Genomic DNA, 18,764 nt, shown 5'->3' on the forward strand with positions numbered 1-18,764 from the left:
TTTACCTGATTTAGAGCTGGAACATTTCACCCAGCTTCTTCCAAGAAAAGAATTTCTGTAAGGTGTAACCTCCATATCACTCAAGCTGGAGATTTTTCTTAACCAGAGTCCAGCTGAGGCTTTATCTTCAGCTCTTGGTGTTTCTTACTGACAAGCACTGCAGGTACAGTCCCCTTCCAAGGGAGAGCTTTGTCCAGCAGAACTCCTCCAGCAGTGGATCACAGCAGGTCACCAGGAACAGGAAAATCCACTTGACCATAATGATGCTTGTGTGTGGGAGGAGTGTAAGACCTTTCAAAAAGCAGATGGACTTTCTCTTCTCCAGCTGTATCAGCCCATTGCATGCTAAGTACTGTTGAAGTGATGGAGTGCAGCTCTTTATCTTAAAGCTCATTATTAACAGTATCAGTGTAAGCACTCAAACTCAAAAGGCATCCTCTTGCTTAACCATGACCAAAAGCACCCTGATTATTTTGAATATTTTTTCCCCCAGCAACTGGTGTAAGACACAGAAAAAGAAAATTATATCGAGGGAATGGACCTGAAGTTGCCCATCAACTTCAAGTTGAAGAGTGTGATGGGAATCTGTTGAGGATGGCAATTGAGTACAAAGCAGTGCTGCAGTCTAGATCTTTACTGTGTTAGGAGCTGGATCAAAGGAAAATATGGGGCTAAACTTCTGCTGGATGTAGCAATGTTGCAGTTAAGTCATGAAACCACCTGGTGACTGTCTCACACTTTCAGGTTTTAATTCTTACATCATCAGGCATGCATGAGCGAGCACGACATTTTGGGCTGGATAGATGCTGCCGTGCATGACCGGTGCTTCAGAGCTTGGCTGCAGCTCTGAGTATAAACATAACCCCATCCCAGGCAGCAAAGTGTGATGTTTTGCTCTCCTATGTCTTCTCTTATTAAACCAGACCTCTTGTATGCTCTGTGGCACAGTCTTCTGCACAGAAGGAAACAGCTAGTGATAAATACTGAGATATTTTACTAGATATCCACCTCTGAAATATTTAAATGAGAAAGCTGTCTGCAGTAGTCTTTGAAAACAGGCCGCTGTATTTTATGAAAACAGCAGTTTTTCCCTCCAAAATCAAATGATCCTAGCAAAAATCAGAAAGATGATGTGGAGGAACTACAAGCAATTCCCTCTCTAAAAAATGGATTTAGAGTTTGATATTGCCTTACTAGGATCTGAATAGCCTATTCAGATGATGTCTGGATATAAATGCTAGATATAATTGCTAGATAGAAATGCTGAGAATGACTAATCAGCAAATTGTACTCTTAGGCTTGCCCAGACACATATTCTAAAAGGAAATTATTGCTATTAAACATTTTCCATTTAGTGCCTCGTGTTTTTAGCTCTTGGAGGCTGCTTGACAAAATGAAAATTAAAAAATCAGGAGGTAACTGAGAAGTCAGCTCACAAGCAAGCTCAGAAATGGTGCAGTTGAAGTCTTTAGCAGTCATTTTGTACCTGGAGATTACCATCATCATCTCCATCACTGTAGCTGAGCTGGCTGTGAAATGATGACTGCTTGTGGTTTCTTCCATTATTGTTTCCAACAGCTGGAATAATTTTCAGCCATAATTTTGCTATGGGCTTCTTGTTCGTTCAGTCCTTTCCTATCCACTCCTATCCTTCAAACAGCTCTCCCAATATTTCCTGGCCCAGCGTTCAGGAGACCTTTAGAAGTAGGTAAATTTCTGGATTGCTTTTAACCCTTGAACCCTTGTTTGAACATAGCCACTTGCTTGAACCTTTTTTTCTTTTTTTTTTCTTTTTTAAGTCATCCAAATTGAGGTCTTTTGGGCGAAAGCTCAGCATCCTGACCCTCATGGTAAATGTGAAAAGACAAAAAATGCACAGGCAGCACTGTTCCCTTACCAAAACACATATGTATGTTGTCACAGCACAAAATAGTTTTTATTCCTGCATGTTAAACTGGGATCAGGATATTTAAAAGGTAATAATCTCTTACATTAAGAAGCCCACTGCTCTGTTGTTCCTTTCTCCACAAGAGGAGCTCAAAAGATTATTCTTTTTTCATTATTCTTAATCCAATTCTTCAGTGGAAATGGACGTTCTTTTTATTGGATCCATTTATTTAATTGCTGCTTTTGGAAAGCTATTTCATGGCCCACAAGAAGTTAGAAAAGCTTGGATGTTTTCCTTTTTATTGGGTTTTAAGGTTTGCTGTGGGGAAGGTTGGTGCAGAAGTCATCTAGAAATCTGGTCTTACTGCTGCACCCACCCCACTTTATGCACTCTGATACACCAGGGGGACAAAAGGAGCATCCTCCTTCCTCACCTGTGTGGGACAGCTCAGTGTCACACATTTTGCTATGGAGTATTTTTTTCGTATTTGGAGTATTTAGCCTCTAATATCTGAGCCCTGTCTGTGACTGAGTACTCTTACTTTTATGCCATGTTGGTAGCCATGGAAAATCTTCTGATGTGTGCCTTCAAACTCTATTCCTGGAGGCACAGAGCCAATCTGGACACAAGTAATCTTCTCAACCCCTCTCTCCCTGATTATCACCCTCCGTTTGTTGCTTGCAGTTTGGAGAGCTGGGCAGGACAAAGCAATATTGCAGTAATAGATGTAACCACCATGAATGATCCTGGTTTCACCCCTGTGCAGGGAGTGCTGGGGTTTTATTCCTTAGAGTAATTTCTAAGTGTGTACCCTTAGACTGAGCTGCAAAGGCTTGCTGAGAGATGGCTCTGTTCCCAGAGACTTCCCTGTGTGGCCACCCGCTCTGCCTGTCTCTCCCATTGATTTTCCCTCTCGAAAGACAAGCACTGCCTGCAGGCCCACTCAGAGTGGTGCTGCTAAGGAAGCAAGGGAATATGAAAGGAAGAAATAAGGTTTTGACTCCAGGCACTGAAGGCAACTGTCATATTTTTTTTCCTCTGACACCCGAGCAGGAGTTGGCTGGGATCTGTCAAGCTTCAAGTTCTCACACATTTGGTAAATATTTAGGGTCTGACTCACCACTGAATCACTCCTGTTATTTTTTTGACTGTTCAGAGAAATGGCTCTGCAACTCAGATAATACTAACCCTGTGAGGTCCTCTCACCTTTGTATTTTAGCATCTCATGGTCACGTGGGCCTGTCCTCACAGTACCACCTTCAGGATGGGGAGATGGCATCAGCCCTGCCTGGCAGAGGGACTCAGAGGCACACTGGTCGCAGGCACCCAAGTTCTTCTCTGACACTAAATCCAAAATGGACAAAAGCTCCAGCCATCAGCTGGTGAGACCCCGGCTCCTTAGTGTATGGTGGGTCACATACCAGTTCCTGCTGCTGCCTGGGAGTCATTTAGTAGATGCACTGCTTGTATTGCTATACCTGGGAGAACTTCTGTGGAAATCAGGCAGAGCACAATTCCCTCCAAAGACGACTGCAATCAGTGTTTTGTATGTACAGACCTCTGCTTTCATTGCAGGTGGAAGACAGCATGATGGATGTGTACGATTTCGTGTACGAGGAGGTGAGGAGGAACACCTCCAGTTTCAGGAGGCACGAGCTGACTGCCATCCATGAAGCAGTAAGTTGTCTTTCACCTGCAGCAGAAAACCTTGCCCTGGGGTATCTTCCCAAGGGTTTTGGCAGGCTGAGGCTGACACCTGTGCTCTGCCCTGTGAATGCTGCAATGCCATTTTTCCTCAAGAACCGAGTCTTCCAGCCTGCTGTGGAGTCTGCTCCTCCCTTCCCATTCTTTCTTTCCCAGGTCTGACCAACCAGATTATTAACAGGAAGAAAGGGTCACCTCTCTGAGCATCACTGTGGTGCAACATCTACAAAGCTGCCGCACTGCAGCTGCCATAGTATTTTCTGTCTCAGGAGCCCCTGTGCCCTGCTCCCTATCTGTGGTGCGAGACTGTGTACAAGCAGTCAAGTAGAGAGGGCAGGATTTCCACATACTCCAGCAGTAATATTTGCATATGGTTATTCCTATTTACCCTCAAGCCTGTGTCTGAGGAGTACTGGAGGCTATGTGGCCTCTTACAGAGCTGGAGACTGCTTTCAGGCTCCCAAAAACCACCACCCAGGATGCCTTTGGCATAGAGGACTTCTCTGTAGCTCAGCAGGTGGGCAAGGGTGGTTACTCAGAGCACAGGGAGGACACTTGCCCCTGAAGCCACAGGAGATGAGTGAGGATGTCCCCCATAGTGAGAAACTCCTGAGTCCCTGCTGAGTAAAGGAGATGCCATTCCCTCACGCAGCAGGGCTTGTTTGGGGAGTGAGTTCATGGCACACAGCAAGGCTGGATGGGAAGGTCAGCTCTGCTCAGCTGTTTCCAGACACCTCCCACGCAACTCCCTTTATCCTTCTGTGTTTTCTTAAATCATCACAACAAGTACTTTTCAAAGTTGTTTCTATCCGTGCTTCTCAAAACACGGAAGAGGGCAAATGTTCCTCTGCAGTGGTGGTGGTGGTAGCCCTCAGAGCCATGGCCAAGCATGGAAGTGCTTGCTCTTAGGGTTGTGGAGCAGCACTCCCAGGGTCCCATTTGACAAGGAGAACCAGGCACAATGCCTGGCTTCACCAGTTGCTTGTTTTAGCCACTTGAATTAGTGGAGAAGCAGTCCTTCTTCTCCTATTTTTTTTTCCCTTCTGCCAGAGCTCCAAACTGTCCAGTGCACCACAGCTACAGGAAACCAGCTCCATGGTGGGTGTTGCTGGGGATCCCCCCAGCCCATAACAATCACTGGAAACATGAGTCTCTGCATTCCTGGGTTTTCCAGAGCAGCCACAGTGAGCATTAGTATGACCACAAAGGGAGGGCTTGGCCCCAGTCCCAGGCAGCAGCCCTGGGGGAGCCTGAGCAAGTTGGAGGCCAGATCCATCCACCTCCCCTGACTTTAGCCTGCATTGCTGCAGTTGTGGACTCCTGCATGCTTTGCTCCTTGCTACCCTGGTTGGGTGGCTCTGCCTGGGGCATCAGGGGCCCATTGCCAGTACCTCCTACTGCAGCAGCTGGTAGCAAGGGGAGAGCCCTGGCAAGCAGCTGGCAAACTTCTCCCTCTCTTCCAGTTCCTGTGCTGTGGGAAGCACTCTACTTTTGGGGACACAACCAATGTTGAGCACAAAACATGCCCACCCGGCCAGGTGCACGATGAAGGAAAGGTAAGGGAAAGGTTTCTCCCACGCCATAGTGGGGTTGTGCCTCTGCTTTCTAGCTGTCAAAACCTCACTGGTGCTAAAGTGTTAATGAGAATTGTGGCTTTTTCATGGTTTGGGGTTGAAACGGGTTGGGGTTTGTTTTGTTGGGGTTTTGTTGTTTCAATAACACTGAACACAGTACAGGACTAGTGCACAGCTCTGGGGTCCAGCACAGGAAGGACATCAAGCTGGTGGAGCAAGTCCAGAGGAGGCCACCAATATAAGCAGAGGGATGGAGCATCTCTCCTGTGAGGAAAGGCTGAGAAGATTGTTTTTGTTCAGCCTGAAAAAGAGACAGCATGGGGGTGACCTAATTGTGTCCTTCCAGTACCTGAAGGGAGAAAGGTGCAAGAAAGATGGAGAGGGACTTTTTGCAGGAGGGCATAGTGACAGGACAAGGGAGAATGTCTTGAACCTGTCAGTAGTTTTATATTAAATATTAGGAAAAATTTCTTTATTGTGAGGGTGGTGAGGCACTGGAACAGGTTGCCCAGAGAATTTGTGGATTTCCCATCCCTGGCAGTGTTTAAGGCCACCCAGGATGGAGCTCTTGAGCAACCTTGTCTAAGGAAAGATGTCCGTGCCCATGGCTGGGGGGTTGGAACTAGATGAGATCTTTAAGGTCCCTTCCAATGCAAACCATTCTATGATTCTGTGAATTAGGAGGAGGAGCCCTGGTGGATCAGCAGCTCTCAGACCTACAGATGCAGTTTCCTTCAGTGCTTTAGAAAGCTTTCAAAATGCTTCTGCAGCCTGTCATTTCCCTCCAGCTTCCTGTTCATCTCCTGTGCATGCAGAGTGTGAGATATCACAGGCATGTATCAGAGCACAAAAAAATTGTTTGACTTTTCCATGTGACACGTTTCTGACACTTAAAATGTGTTCCACTAACAGCAAATGTGGAATTTGATGTAATTCCTTTTTTCACGGGGCATTAAATAGGTATTAAAATGAGAAACTCACGAAGCAGGGTGATGATGCCCAGCAGTAGCTTCCTCAAGCATGCTTCATTCCTCCTCTTTCAAGTACCTCAGTGAGGCTGCTGGAGAAGCCACCAGTATTAGACTGTTGTGCACTGAAGCTACAACTTCATACTCTCCGAGCAAATCTACGCACGATTATTTTTCTTCCACCAGAGTAGCTAAAGCCACCAGCATCAATATAGGGTGTTTCTAGGAAAAACAAAACCACACTGCTACAGTGCTACAAACACTCCCAGGGTCCCATCGTTGTCAGGTGAAGATGTCAAGTGCTAACAGCACCCGTGATGCACAGGCACACGTCAGCCCGCAGGGCAGCATTTCAAAGCACAGCCTCCAGGAATGTCTCATCCCAGGGCAGGGCCGAACTCGGCTCAAAAAGCAGGAAGGGAGAGCGGAACAAAGCTGGGCACCGTATGGCGACTCCATCGCTCCCACTTAGTGGTCTGCGTTTCCCTCACTGGGGAAGTGGGTGGGAGGATGTGCTTTGTGTAAAACAGGAAACTGCAGGCTTTGGTGGCTGCGCTGCGTTCACTCCTGGCTTTGAGCGCTCTTTCCTCGCTCTGCAAATCCCTTCATCAAGGGCATGCTCTTGCGTTTCTGAAATGGCTCTCTTGGCTAACAGCGCTGGGATTTCTGTGGGGCCATTGGCATGCTTAAGGCTAATGTATATTAATACTTGCAGCACCTCGCAAAATCGAGCTGTTCATTAGTAACCTTGGGGAATGCATTTGGCATCATGGTGTGCTCTGCTTTTCTATCTTTTCATTTCCTTCTTCCCGTTTTTCAGTGGGTGGAAAGAAAAAAGCTTTTGCATGACCACTCTTAAGCACACATCCCCCACAGTCCAAAAGGCATTGCACCAATAAAATCATTGGCGTGTTTTAGTAACAGAAAAGCCACCACAGGTGTTTGTCTTCCCAAGCTGCAGCAGCAGCAGCAGAAAAAGGGATAACTGCCCAGCTGCACAATGCTGCACCCCTTTCTTGCCTCCTTTCCTCTCTGAGGCTGCGGAAGTGCTGTTGTGGGGATAAAGCCCCCCACCAAGCTGCTGTTGTGCTGCAAGGAGTGTTTGTTTCTCTCTTCCCAGGACTGCCTGCGAGAGATGCAGGACTTTCTGAAGAAGCACATGGACTTTGTCTTCTCGCTCCTGGGCATCGCCATTGGCTTCACGGTAACAGTGTCTGTCCTTTCACATTTTGGCTCTGAAAGGCAGGATCCAGTGAGGGAAAAGTATCCTAAATTAGCCCCCAGAAGCTAGGATTTGGGGTGATTTTGGAGGCTGGCAGCAGAGAAACAAGCAGTGGTGGATTCCAACATGGAAATCAGGAAAGGGTCAGCAACCTGGCCAGGCTGATAGGTGGAGGGGTTTTCCTGCAGGAATAGCCTCGATGCATGGTTTTTGTGCCCAAGCAAGGCATGGCAACTGGGAGCAGGGAGCAGGATGCACCAGCACTTGCATTTCATCCACTCAGGCTTGCCTACATGACTTCATCTGTTAGTGAGAGGTCATGTCACCTCGCTGGGGGCTTGTAGATTATGTAGGAAGCCAGCAGCAATGGTAGAAAAGGAGATGCAGTAAAGCCTCCATATTTTAGGAAACTTGCTGCCTCCTAGATCAACCTGGGAAGTCGCTTGTGCAGCCAGAGCTGGAAGGTCTTGAAAACTACTGAGCACCAGCAGTGGAGATGGAGAGCTGTGCAGAAAGGGATGGTCTCATCCTATTAATGACCACTAATGAAGCTGATAAGATTCATCTCAGGCAATGGGTGGGTCAATCACAGGCTCATAAAGAGCAAGCTGCAAAAGAGAGGGGAAGAGTGTGTTGTCTGGGCCCCCAGGTTCTGTCTTTGAAGGAGTAACATGCAGAGGAGGGGTGAAATCGTCTTCAGAGTATGGCTTGTGTAGAAAGGCTCTGAACTTAATTTGATTCCTATTTGGGGGGCAACAAAAGAAAAAATTAAATGCTGCAAGAGGAGCGTGTCTTTCAATGGTGAGGGACTCAGGGGCTGCATGGGCGTGGTCTCTTTGGAGCTGGAGAGGGCCACTAATTAAAATCAGCCTTCTCGTTTGCCCACCCACTGCTTGGCAGAGGTGTATCACTGTAATTACCTGTACACAGGGACTCTGCACATGTGGTGATGCACACCAGAAAAGAGCATGTGCCAGGAGACTCCTTTCTCCACCATGAAGGCAGGTTTGATCTGCTGTGATATCTCCATGCTGCTCCCCAGCTGGGATGACCCTTCTTGACTAAAAGTGTGTTTGGAGATCATTTTATGCCTTGTGTTCACCTTGGCACCATTATGGATTAGAAGATTATTCTCCATCTAAATAAAACCCAGAGGAACAAAAAATTTGTATTTTATACTGCTAGCAGTAATTTAGGAAAACCATCAGGCATTGCTATGGAGCTGTAAATGTAAAGTCATGTGTGAATACTTGGTGTCACTTTCCAATTTTTCTCAAGCACAGGGAGAATTTCACTGCAGCTATATTCAGATAGAAGCGGGAGCATTTTTATAATAGATATACTTTTTTCACAGTTTGATGCTATAGCCAGATAAGGCAGCTGTCTTTGAAGCCTGTGCTAGAGGAAATCTCACTGCACGGTTCACTATTGTGATGGCAGGATGCAAGGGAAGCACGTAAAGAGGGCTATAGCTGCTGTGATGTCGCTGTCCCTCAGCCAACAGTGCACACACATCCCCAGATCAAGCTGCAAGCAAAGGCACTAGCACATTAGGGCATGCTTTAGGAAAGAGCACATTGTTACAGCCCTCATTATCCTTCCCACAGCAGCCTTACCTTGGATATGTTGCCTGTGTTAATCCTGATGTGTGATACACTAGGCAGAGTATCACAATAGACAGGAAGCACACTGTCCTCTGCATTCATAACTGTTTGGGGTTGGCTTAGGGCTCTGTTTATTTGTTTGTTTTGTTGGGGTTTTTACTTCAAACAATACATGGGTGTTGTGGTTTTTTCTCCCTATGGTACCTTTACAAAAGGCTATTATTATGAGAGAGAGATGTTTGTTTGCATAGGGGAATGTTCTGTGGCAGGAACTGAAATCTGAGTTTCCTGGTTTCATCTTATTTCTTGGTATTTTTAGGGCCAGGTTTGAGCTATGCCGTGCTAATTCCAATCAGATGTTTTAACCGTGTGTTGCTTTTTTTTTAACTCCCATGTCAGAAATGGTGTTCACCACTTCACTGAAAACCAGCTCTCTTCAGAAAAATGTGACAACAGGCAATATTTATGACCATTTATTTGCACAGATGGAGCATCATAATCAGTTACAAACTTAATTGTATGCCTGTCCCCTTTATTTCCCTTTAGGTTTATGGGATGATCCTAACTTCATTCCTCTGCTTCTCCATCCACTTCAGCAGCGACCTGTACCGGAAAGGCAAATACATCCTGCGAGAGAGGTAGAAACCTGATGCCTGGGCATCACTACCAGGCAGAGCCAGCTCTTGGCACAGGAGGATGTCTGGAGTCACCCACAAAATCCCCTGGGAAGGTATTGCCTGGGGTCAGGTGGTGGGATGTGTGTCACATATTTCCCTTTCCTGCACTACTACTGGGCTCGGAGATGCAGATTCCCTTGCCGGGAGACATGTGGGCTGTGGCTCCACAAGAAGAACACAAAGAGCCCCTTACAACAAAATGGGGAGAAAAGCCCAGCAAAAATCACAGCGTTAAACCAAACTTCTCTCATGCTGTCATCTGAGCAGTTCCCTGTGACCCCCAAAGGTGCAATGTTTCTAGGAAGATGGCTTTGGATCGCAGCCCAGGATCAATGTTGCACTATCAGTAAATAAATGACAGGAAGTGTGTCGCTGCTGATGGGAAGCGTGCTCTGCCAGCCTGAGCGCTTGCAATGATTAACTTTGGGCATGTTTCTGATCATGCTGGGGTACATAGGCATCCAATTCAGCTGGTTTTCCCGTTTTCAAACATTGCCAGATTTATATAACTTTTGGTAGAGATGAGGACAAAAAGTCAGAAAATAGTGAATGAGCTTTGAAACAACTGACCAACAGAAGGACATATTTCTCTGTTATTCCTCCTTGCTAATGCAATACAACATTTTTTTTTAATTCTTAGGATTTAGTCAGCCTCCTAAATCTTGATACCACACTGATTTCACAGGGGCTTGTTAGGCCGCCCCTTGAGTGCTGTGTCCAGTTCTGGGCCCCTCAATTTAGGAAGTGTGTTGAGATGCTTGAATGGATCCAGAGAAGGGCAACAAGGCTGGTGAAGGGTCTAGAACCCAAGCCCTGCGAAGGTTGGCTGAGGGAGCCGGGGTTATTTAGCCTGGAATAAAGGAGGCTCAGAGGAGACCTTATCACCCTCTACAACTGCCTGAAAGGAGGTTGTAGCTAGGTGGGGGTCAGTCTCTTCTCCCAGGCAACCATCAACAAGATGAGATGACACAGTCTTAAACTGTGCCAGGGAAAGTTTAGGCTAGACATTAGAGAAAAATTCTTTACAGAAAGAGTGGTTGAGCATTGGAATGGGCTCCCAGGGAGGTAGGTGGTGGAGTCACCATCCCTGGAGGTGTTTAAAAGAAGACTGGACATGGCACACAGTGCCATGTTTTAGTTGATAGGGTGGTGTTAGGTCATAGGTTGACCCTGATGATCTCCAAAGTCTTTTCCAACCTAGCTGATTGTGTGATTCTGTAAGTTCTGGCCCCAGCTCTGTGTTTATCTGGCTTCACTAACCCACTGTGCTCCTGTGGTAAAAGGACTTTGATATTACACACACAAACAGAAGTTTAAATCTTTAAGAGAACAGGACTGATCTCCAGCCAGGTCAAACAATGCAATGTCCAACTCCACGTCTTTTTTACATCACCTTATCAATAATAAACAGAATTTGTAAAAGGCTGTCAGTCTAGTTGAAACAACAGCTCCCTGGTGTGCTTTGCCCTTGTGGCAAGGAGGCAGAGCCGCTTCTGAGCTGAAACCCATCATTGCAATGGATGTAGCACCTGCTGTAAATTATACGGCCGTGTGAAATGTCTGTTGAACCAGCAACAGCTTTCACTCCTCTCATACATAGTGGCTTTTAGGCATGAAAAAGTTTAAGTAGCAATTGTTTACTGAGATAAATATGGAAAACTCCGTGTTGATGTTCAGGACAGGTCCTGGCCCTCAGGCAGGGGCTGCTGCATGTGCACAGCAGTACACGAAGAACAAGAACAGCAGTACAGCCTACAGCACCTGGCTGGTGTTTTAACATGGGCTGCAAATACCTTGCATTGGAAAGAGTTGCGGAGGGCTCAGAGAGGGCTGTCACTTCTCATTCCACTCCCCTGGAACCAGCAGAGCTTCACTGTTGACTTCACTGGAAGCAGGATGAAGTTCAAACTGCCCCAGTGTAATAGTCAAGCTACCTCCTGGCAATCACCAACACACCTCAGTCTGGCAGGGATTCGGGTGCGATATGCACTTCCCAGCATACGCACTTTTTAGTGGTGGGGAAATACTCACTTATACGTGTATATGTATTATCACATATATTCTTCTCTGGAAAGAGACAATCTCCCTTGTGAGCTCCAGCTGCTACTGTCAGGCCCCTGCTATTGTTATTCCTCAGGCCAGCTGACAGCTCCTGTGACTCATGATTGCTTCAATAAAGATTAATTTCTTGGAAAAGGCCACCATTCCTCCTCTTTTTTCTGCCGTGCCTGAAGCTGCCTGCATTGCTTGGGGGTTTGCATCATGGGGGCACTCAGTAATTCTTTCAGTGCTGGGAAGAGATGTTCCCCAAGGAGCTGGTGCTCGCCTGTCCCATCAGTGTGCTGGAGGGAGAGGATGGCATTGGTCCTTTGGAGGAAAGGAAGCAGCTCATCAGCCTCATCCCACCCTCAGCCAGCTGATGGGACAGCAGGCAGGTACTTCTCAGGGACTAATGTGAGCTGAGGCAGGAAAAACACTTAAGGACATGGTTAAGCTGTAACGACCAGAGTATTTGTAATGAAGAACTCTCTATGGTTTCACTTTTTAAAGAATTAGGTAGGCAGGTTTTGCCCACTTCTCTGCATTGGCTGGTTAACTGCTGCTATTCTGCCATATCAAAAAACATCATGGACAAACAAATTGGTGGAGTCAATGTTGCCCGTGTGTGTTACCTGCTCAAGCCTCATCAATGTGTACAAAACATCTCTGTTAAAGCATCACCACCAGGACTGCTCAAGCTTTAGGTGTTCCACCTTCCCAGGTCAGTTTTTAGTGTAAAGGCATAGTTATGGACAGGAGTAGCATACACATGATGAAGGTATCTGCTTTTCTGCTCCTGAAAATTACGGCAGGATTTCATTGCAGGGCAGCAGGAGCTACACACAACACAAGCTCTGGGAGAAGAGTATGTCTAGTCACTGGCCATCTCATGAGCTTTATTCCCATTTCACTGGTTGCTGGAGTTCCCTTGCAGGGAGCAGCACCTTCAATGAGGAGGTGACAGAACCATGCCCAGAGGGACACGCTCTTCTCCCAGAGTATGTGTTGTGTGTAGCAGCAGGGGCTCCTGCCACCCTGTGATAGCATCCCACTGTGATTTTCAGCAGCAGAAAAGTGGATACCTTCAGCTCCTTGATCTTTAGAAACCTGTTACAGAAATGTGCAGTGTTAACATTTTGTTCACAGTTGTAGAAGTGGCAGCACCGAGGGATGGCTGGACGGAACCTGGAGGGTGGGTGAGTGTTACACAGTGTTTTTACACCTCTGCCAACAAAAAATCCCTGTACTACAATGAATGTTTTTGCACTTACTAGTCCCTGATTTTCTGCTGGCTAGGGGCAAATTACAGCTCTTGTGCAACCAGAGCAAAACCCCAGGAACTTGTTGATAAATGGGGCCAAAATTTACACAGTGTTGAGAAGAGCAAGAGAGAGATTTTTTTGGGAGAAGAGCATGGAGCTGATCATTGGGGATGCAAGCCGGCAGCCAGACTAGGAAACACCTGCAGAGCAGTGAGCCTCCCTGGGGCTTGCTCTAGAGGAAGCTGTTTGTTATAAGCATGTCAACGCTCACACTCTGCTAGGAAAGAAATCCTATTTATGTAGGCATATACAGGAGGAAAAAAAAATAGAATTTACAGACTGAAGGTGCAAAGTTAAATATTTAATTGTGAATTGGCTCCAGCTAATTGTCAATTAAGCTGCAGCAATTATCACTTATTTCCACTAAGGTTACCTGGGCACTTGCAGTTTGGCCTCTCTCTGAGCATGCGTTAGTTTGTGCTCATGAGTTACCTTTTTCCTTTTACTTTAGACAAACCCCCAGCCCTATCTGAGGACACAGGAAGTGGAAGCAACATAAGGTGAGGTTGCTCTGGCCTGTGTGGCCACCTATAAACCTTTGGGGCTACCTATAAACCTGTGGGGCTGGGGAGCATCAGCCCATGGCAGCAGCAAGCATTTTTTGTGCTGCTCTCCACCCTTCACTGCCCATGCGCTGCTCAGGTACTGTTCTACCAACAGGGACATTCAATTCCACAGAGACCCTACATGGGGCTCATCATGACCATAGCTTGCTTATGAGCCAGAGGAGCTTTCCCAGGCCTGCTCTGATGGCAGTGAATGATGCTCAGAGCACTTGTGGAAAGCACAGGTTAAATAATACAGTAAATCTCTACAGGGATTTGGTGGCGAGGAGAGTGAGAATCTTTCAGCTTTGTGCTGTGCTGTCTTGACTCCAAACTGGTTTGCTATTTCCTGCCCTTTTGACCGTGTGTTTGCGAGTTCCCACTGTCCTTGAAATACAACTTCCTCGTGCAGCAACCCCTTCACTATGCAGCTTGGATTCGTGCCTGCAGCATGCTCCTAGAGAAGACACTGCTGAGCAAGTCCTTCCAAAGCCTTAGAAGCTGGCAAATTTGGGTGGACTCTTGCAGTGCTGGGGTGGTAAGGAAGCCATCTCCTGCCAAGGTAAAGCTGTGTTTATGAGCTGCAGACACACAAAATATATTTGGAAGTAATAGTTGATAGACACATGTTTTTCTAACCAGGTGCAGAAGCAATGCATTTGGCAAAGCAGCTGGCTATAATTCTCTTCTAGAAACGCAGCCAGAGGTGGAAGATGCCCCACATAGATCTCTGCCAGCACAGCTGAAAGCAGGTAAGGTCAGAAGCTGCTGTGAATACACAGTTAGATCACAAACATCCTGCAACTTTCACATGAAGTGTCATTGCAGCTCTCTCTGTTAGTAAAACGCAACTGAGGTGAGAAGTGATTTATTTCTTAACTGTGTAGCTCCTCTTCTGGGAGAATGAGCAACTGGCAGCAAGAACCACACCTGTGCACTGAGAGATGTAACAAATGTGTGGGACAGTGGGGAAGAGCATGGGAGTGAAGAGGGAGAGCTCTGGAGAAGTCTTGGAGGCTGTTTTGGAAAAACACAGGCTGTGCATTCTTTGCAGTTTTTGGCTGGAGCTGCCAAACCCATGACTGATTGCAGGCCTGCTGGCGAAGCCACTCCACTCCCCACCATGCCATGCCTCTCACGCCCAGCACAAAGCTGCTGCTACCTTCCTCACCTGGCATTTGGGGGTCCATCAAACAGATTTATACCTGGAGGCAAATTCCCCTGCCAGGAGGGTCAAGGGGAAAAAGCCCACCTCTTTATCTAGAAGGGAAATATGTGGTGGTTGTTCAGCTTGCAAGGAAGTGGCACACCTTTGGAGAAATAATTTCAGATGAGCCTGGAAGTGCCCACCAAGAGCTAAAGCCCTGCTGTCTTCTAGTTGCTATTCTCTTAGATTCCAGCAAGCAAAAAAGAAAGATCCTTCCCAGCATTTTTTGCCAGGAAGATGCATATTCCTGCATTGCTCACCCTGGAGTCACTGGCATTCAGCTAGCCGGGTTGTTTATATTATCCCAAGACAAAATCCCCCGTCTCCCCTCAGGATCACTGAGTGCTATTGTTTAACCCCTGCATGCAGCAGCTTGCTCACGGACATGCTCGGTTTCTTTTTAGCCCTGTTACATTAGCAATAAACGATACCTACTAATGAATTATACATTGATTATACAATAACAGCTCTCTGCATCTATGGGCTGGACTCTTGCTCTCCCACATGGCACCTCCCAAAGTGCAGCTCAGCCCAGCTGTGGCTCAGCCCTCTCTGATGCCCTGAGAAAAATGAATGTTCACTTTCTGGGCCAATGAGCTGAGAAGAGAGAGTGTCTGCTTGGATGGGAAATCCGCTCGGGTTTTTACTCCCTCAGCTGTAGCTCCAGCAGGAGCTGATGCTGTCCTTCCCCCCCTGCTTATATAACCTGACCTATCACCATAGATACATTGATATAAATATTTAAAGATGGCAGGGAGACAGCCCCGGCAGATGGGAACCATTTGTTGAGTTTATTAGAAACAGAAACTTCAGGCTCAGCTACAGGTCTCTGCTTGCTGCATCCGTCTCCCCTGAGGCTGCAAGGCAAGTGCAACCCCCAGGACTGTCACAGCTTAACTTGCAGAGGTGGGCATGGGGATTTTTGGATGAGCAGGCACCAGCCACTCCTGCTGGGGCACAGAAAAGGTGTTCTGAAAATATCCCCTTAGATATGGGGATGAAATTCCTCATATTGTTTTTTTTCTACTCAAAATGAAGGCTTTGGCTGGCTCCCCAGGGGTGTCGACACGTCTCTCCTGAGGTGATGGAGCTCCACCTTCCCATTGCCATAGGCCAGTAGGTACACTGCAGTTTACCCTTGCTCAAGTCCCTTCCTTGAAAAACAGTATTGTGGGGTGTTGGCTGCCCAGGAAGTTACCCCTGTGTGATCTGGGACTATTAGCCTCCCACAGAAAGAATTTCTGAGTTTCTTATCATGCATCTCCAAAATGTCCTGTTTAAAGATCTTTGGTGATGCTGTTGTTGCTTGTTTTTTTTTACCACCAGAGGTAAATTGGAATTTCAGGCTATTTCTGTTGTATTTTGCATTAAAAATAAGAAGTAGTGGTTAAAAACTAACTACGACCTCACCAGCAAGATGACGTGCATGTTATTCCCATGGTTTATCTGTCAGTTTTGTGCTGGCTGAGGAGGGCAGGGGGATTGCCATGCAAGCCCAGGGCATGCAGCCAGAGTACCGCATCAGCATCCTGTGATCCTCAGTGGATGAGGGATTCTAATCTGCTCTCCCAAATCTTTCAGGGAGACCCTGGTCAGTAGGTGTTTAGAGCCTGCCTTGATGGTAAACAAGTCATGCCCTGGTGGCCTGCTCTTCAGGCCCGTGTAAGAGGTGGGGAGGATGTGTGTCTGTCCTCTCCCCTCATCCCCCTCCCTTACTTTTTATAAAACAAAAGAGGTTTTAAGGGGAAGCTGCTGGAAGGCAGGTGGCCATCTCTCTGGGATAAGCAGGCTCAAAGTCCCAGGGGTTGGGTTTGCTGAGTCTCTCTGGTAAAGGATGTCCTGTTAAACTTAGACTGGGAGGCAGCATCTGCTCTAACAGACCCTGGTGAGTCATACCCAGAGGTGCCAAAACCCACAAGCATGACACTGACTTATATAAGCAGGTTCACAAAAAGCCCCAACAACCCAAGCCCAACAGACAGAAACGACCACTGCAAGCGCCTCCGCTCTTGGCTGCTTCACTCTGCCTGCAAACCCAGTTGCAGAAGCACATTCAACTGGCTGCTTGGGGATGGGTTTATTTTTTTAATTTGGGGCTTGGAGGCCTTTTTAAAAAACATTTTCAGAGTTTATTTTTCTTCTTTGAGTGATGAAAGGCCTGGGGGGAGGTAGGTAGCTTCCTCACAGCCCTGTCTGCAGCTGGCTGCTCTGGGAACGACTGCGTGCCCTGAGCACTCAAACCAGCTTTTCCTCCTGAAGAGGGAAGTCATCAGCCCTATTCATAGCAGTCACACTCGATACTGGCATGTGACACCCAGACACGAACTGAATTTTTGCAAATTAGCTTTACTTATTTATAAAGAGGTGGTAACACCACTGAGAGCTTGGGAAGGCAGTTGTGGTACTTTATGGGCTGTAATGCAGTGTGAGAAATGTGTCTGAAACATGACAAGTGAATGTACAACCCCTGAAATCACACATAGTCCTGGGAAACAGCATATATTATCTTGTCACTGTGCTGTGGGGATGGGTTTTTTTCTTCCTGTACCTAAAGGCCAAAGTTTTCAAATGTACCCAGCTGAGCTGCTTAAAATAACAACAACAACAAAAGGACAAAGCTCAAAATCCTTTTCCACTTCCAACTTTTGAAGAAAACTTTGTTGGCATGGCCAGTTTAAACCCAGTAGGCTTTAGGCTGTGAGTGGGAGCTTCTTGATGCAGGAGATGGTGGGACTGTGCCCCTGTTGCCCCTGCCAGGGCCACAGCTGTCCCTGAGCAACACGTGCTCCAACAGAACCTGAGGGAAGGTCCCAGCAACAGGACTGTGTTGGCTCCAAACCAAATTGTTGGCTGATACAATTTTTGGAGAATACAAAAAGGTTTATTTCTTGTTTTCCTTTTCCTTCACTCCTAAACATAGGAGGAAAAAGGGCAGAAGAAAAGAAAAGCAAAACAACCGGGGGGGGGGGGGGGGGGGGGGGGCAGGGGGGCGGGGAAAAAAAAAGCAATCCTAAACTCCCTGGAAGCAGTTTCAATGCCAACCTTGTGGCAGTGACTGCAGCTGGGGTTGCCTGCTCTCCAGTGCACAAAAGTTGATTTGAGAGTCATTTTCCTTCATAGGCAGTGGGGCTACTGCTGCTGAAGGCCTTACTGCTGCTGGTTCCTTTCTCTCCCACTCACAGACTCTCCAAGCAGCATCTCCAAGAGTTTTTCTGGGAACAGCTGCCTAAGTGCACAAGAGGCTTCTTGTTTCATATAGTCTCCTGTCTTCGACCTATACTTATGTTCTTTTTTTCTTTTTTTCCTTTTTCTTTTTCCTTTTTTCCTTTTTTTCTCTTTTTTTTTTTTTTTTTTTTTTTTTTGGTGGCAGTGTGTTTTTGTTTTACTATTTATAGCTGTAAAGGGTGGAGGTGCAGAATGAAGGCTATCATGGGATGCTCTGATGTGGCAAGTGAGCAGCTTCAGGATCCTGCTGTTATCATTTGGAGCAATGAGCAGGAGGCACACAGGATTAGAGCTATTGCCGTAACCAGATGGGTGATGCTGATAATTCGGGACAGCAGTTACATGCACAAATAGCCTGGTGAACCTCCAGCTTTGTTGGTAAGTCTGGATGAGTGAATATGGCTTAGAGACAAAGGGGTTATGAATCCATGGCAAGCCCACAATCGGGGACATACTCAGCATAAGTAATTAGGGAACGGGGCCAACTTCTATTCATTCCTGATCCCTGCTGCCGTGTAGTGCATGGGCTGTTACTGAGGGGCAAGGAAAGTTTTGATGAACATGACAAAGCCCTGGACCAACTCATCCCTGAGGGCAATGGGATGATTTTGGAGGAAGCTGACTTGTTTCCAACATACGTGTGTAGGAAATGTGTGATAGGTAACAGCTCATTCCTGACTATGGGATGCATGGCTGGGAAGACTCTATCAGAGTGTGAAAATACTTGGCTCAGAAGCTGCTCCCTGAAATCCTTCACTGGAGGAAAGTGCCCAGGCTGGAAGAGGGCA

General features: G+C 46.9%; 1 protein-coding gene across 2 annotated transcripts in view; it reads left to right on the forward strand.

The window, feature by feature from the left end:
• Positions 1-12,762, forward strand: part of TSPAN32 (tetraspanin 32) — a 39,357-nt gene extending 26,595 nt beyond the window's left edge. For both annotated transcript variants that reach the window (XM_048308293.1, XM_048308292.1), the window contains exons 7-10: positions 3,464-3,565; positions 5,056-5,148; positions 7,255-7,338; positions 9,507-12,762. In XM_048308293.1, coding sequence (XP_048164250.1) covers positions 3,464-3,565; positions 5,056-5,148; positions 7,255-7,338; positions 9,507-9,602 — 375 coding nt within the window. In that variant the 3' untranslated portion in view covers positions 9,603-12,762. The remainder of the gene's footprint in view (positions 1-3,463; positions 3,566-5,055; positions 5,149-7,254; positions 7,339-9,506) is intronic.
• The last annotated feature ends 6,002 nt before the right edge of the window (positions 12,763-18,764 follow it).

The sequence above is a fragment of the Corvus hawaiiensis genome, chromosome 6, assembly GCF_020740725.1.
Source record: "Corvus hawaiiensis isolate bCorHaw1 chromosome 6, bCorHaw1.pri.cur, whole genome shotgun sequence".
Lineage (NCBI taxonomy): Eukaryota > Metazoa > Chordata > Aves > Passeriformes > Corvidae > Corvus > Corvus hawaiiensis.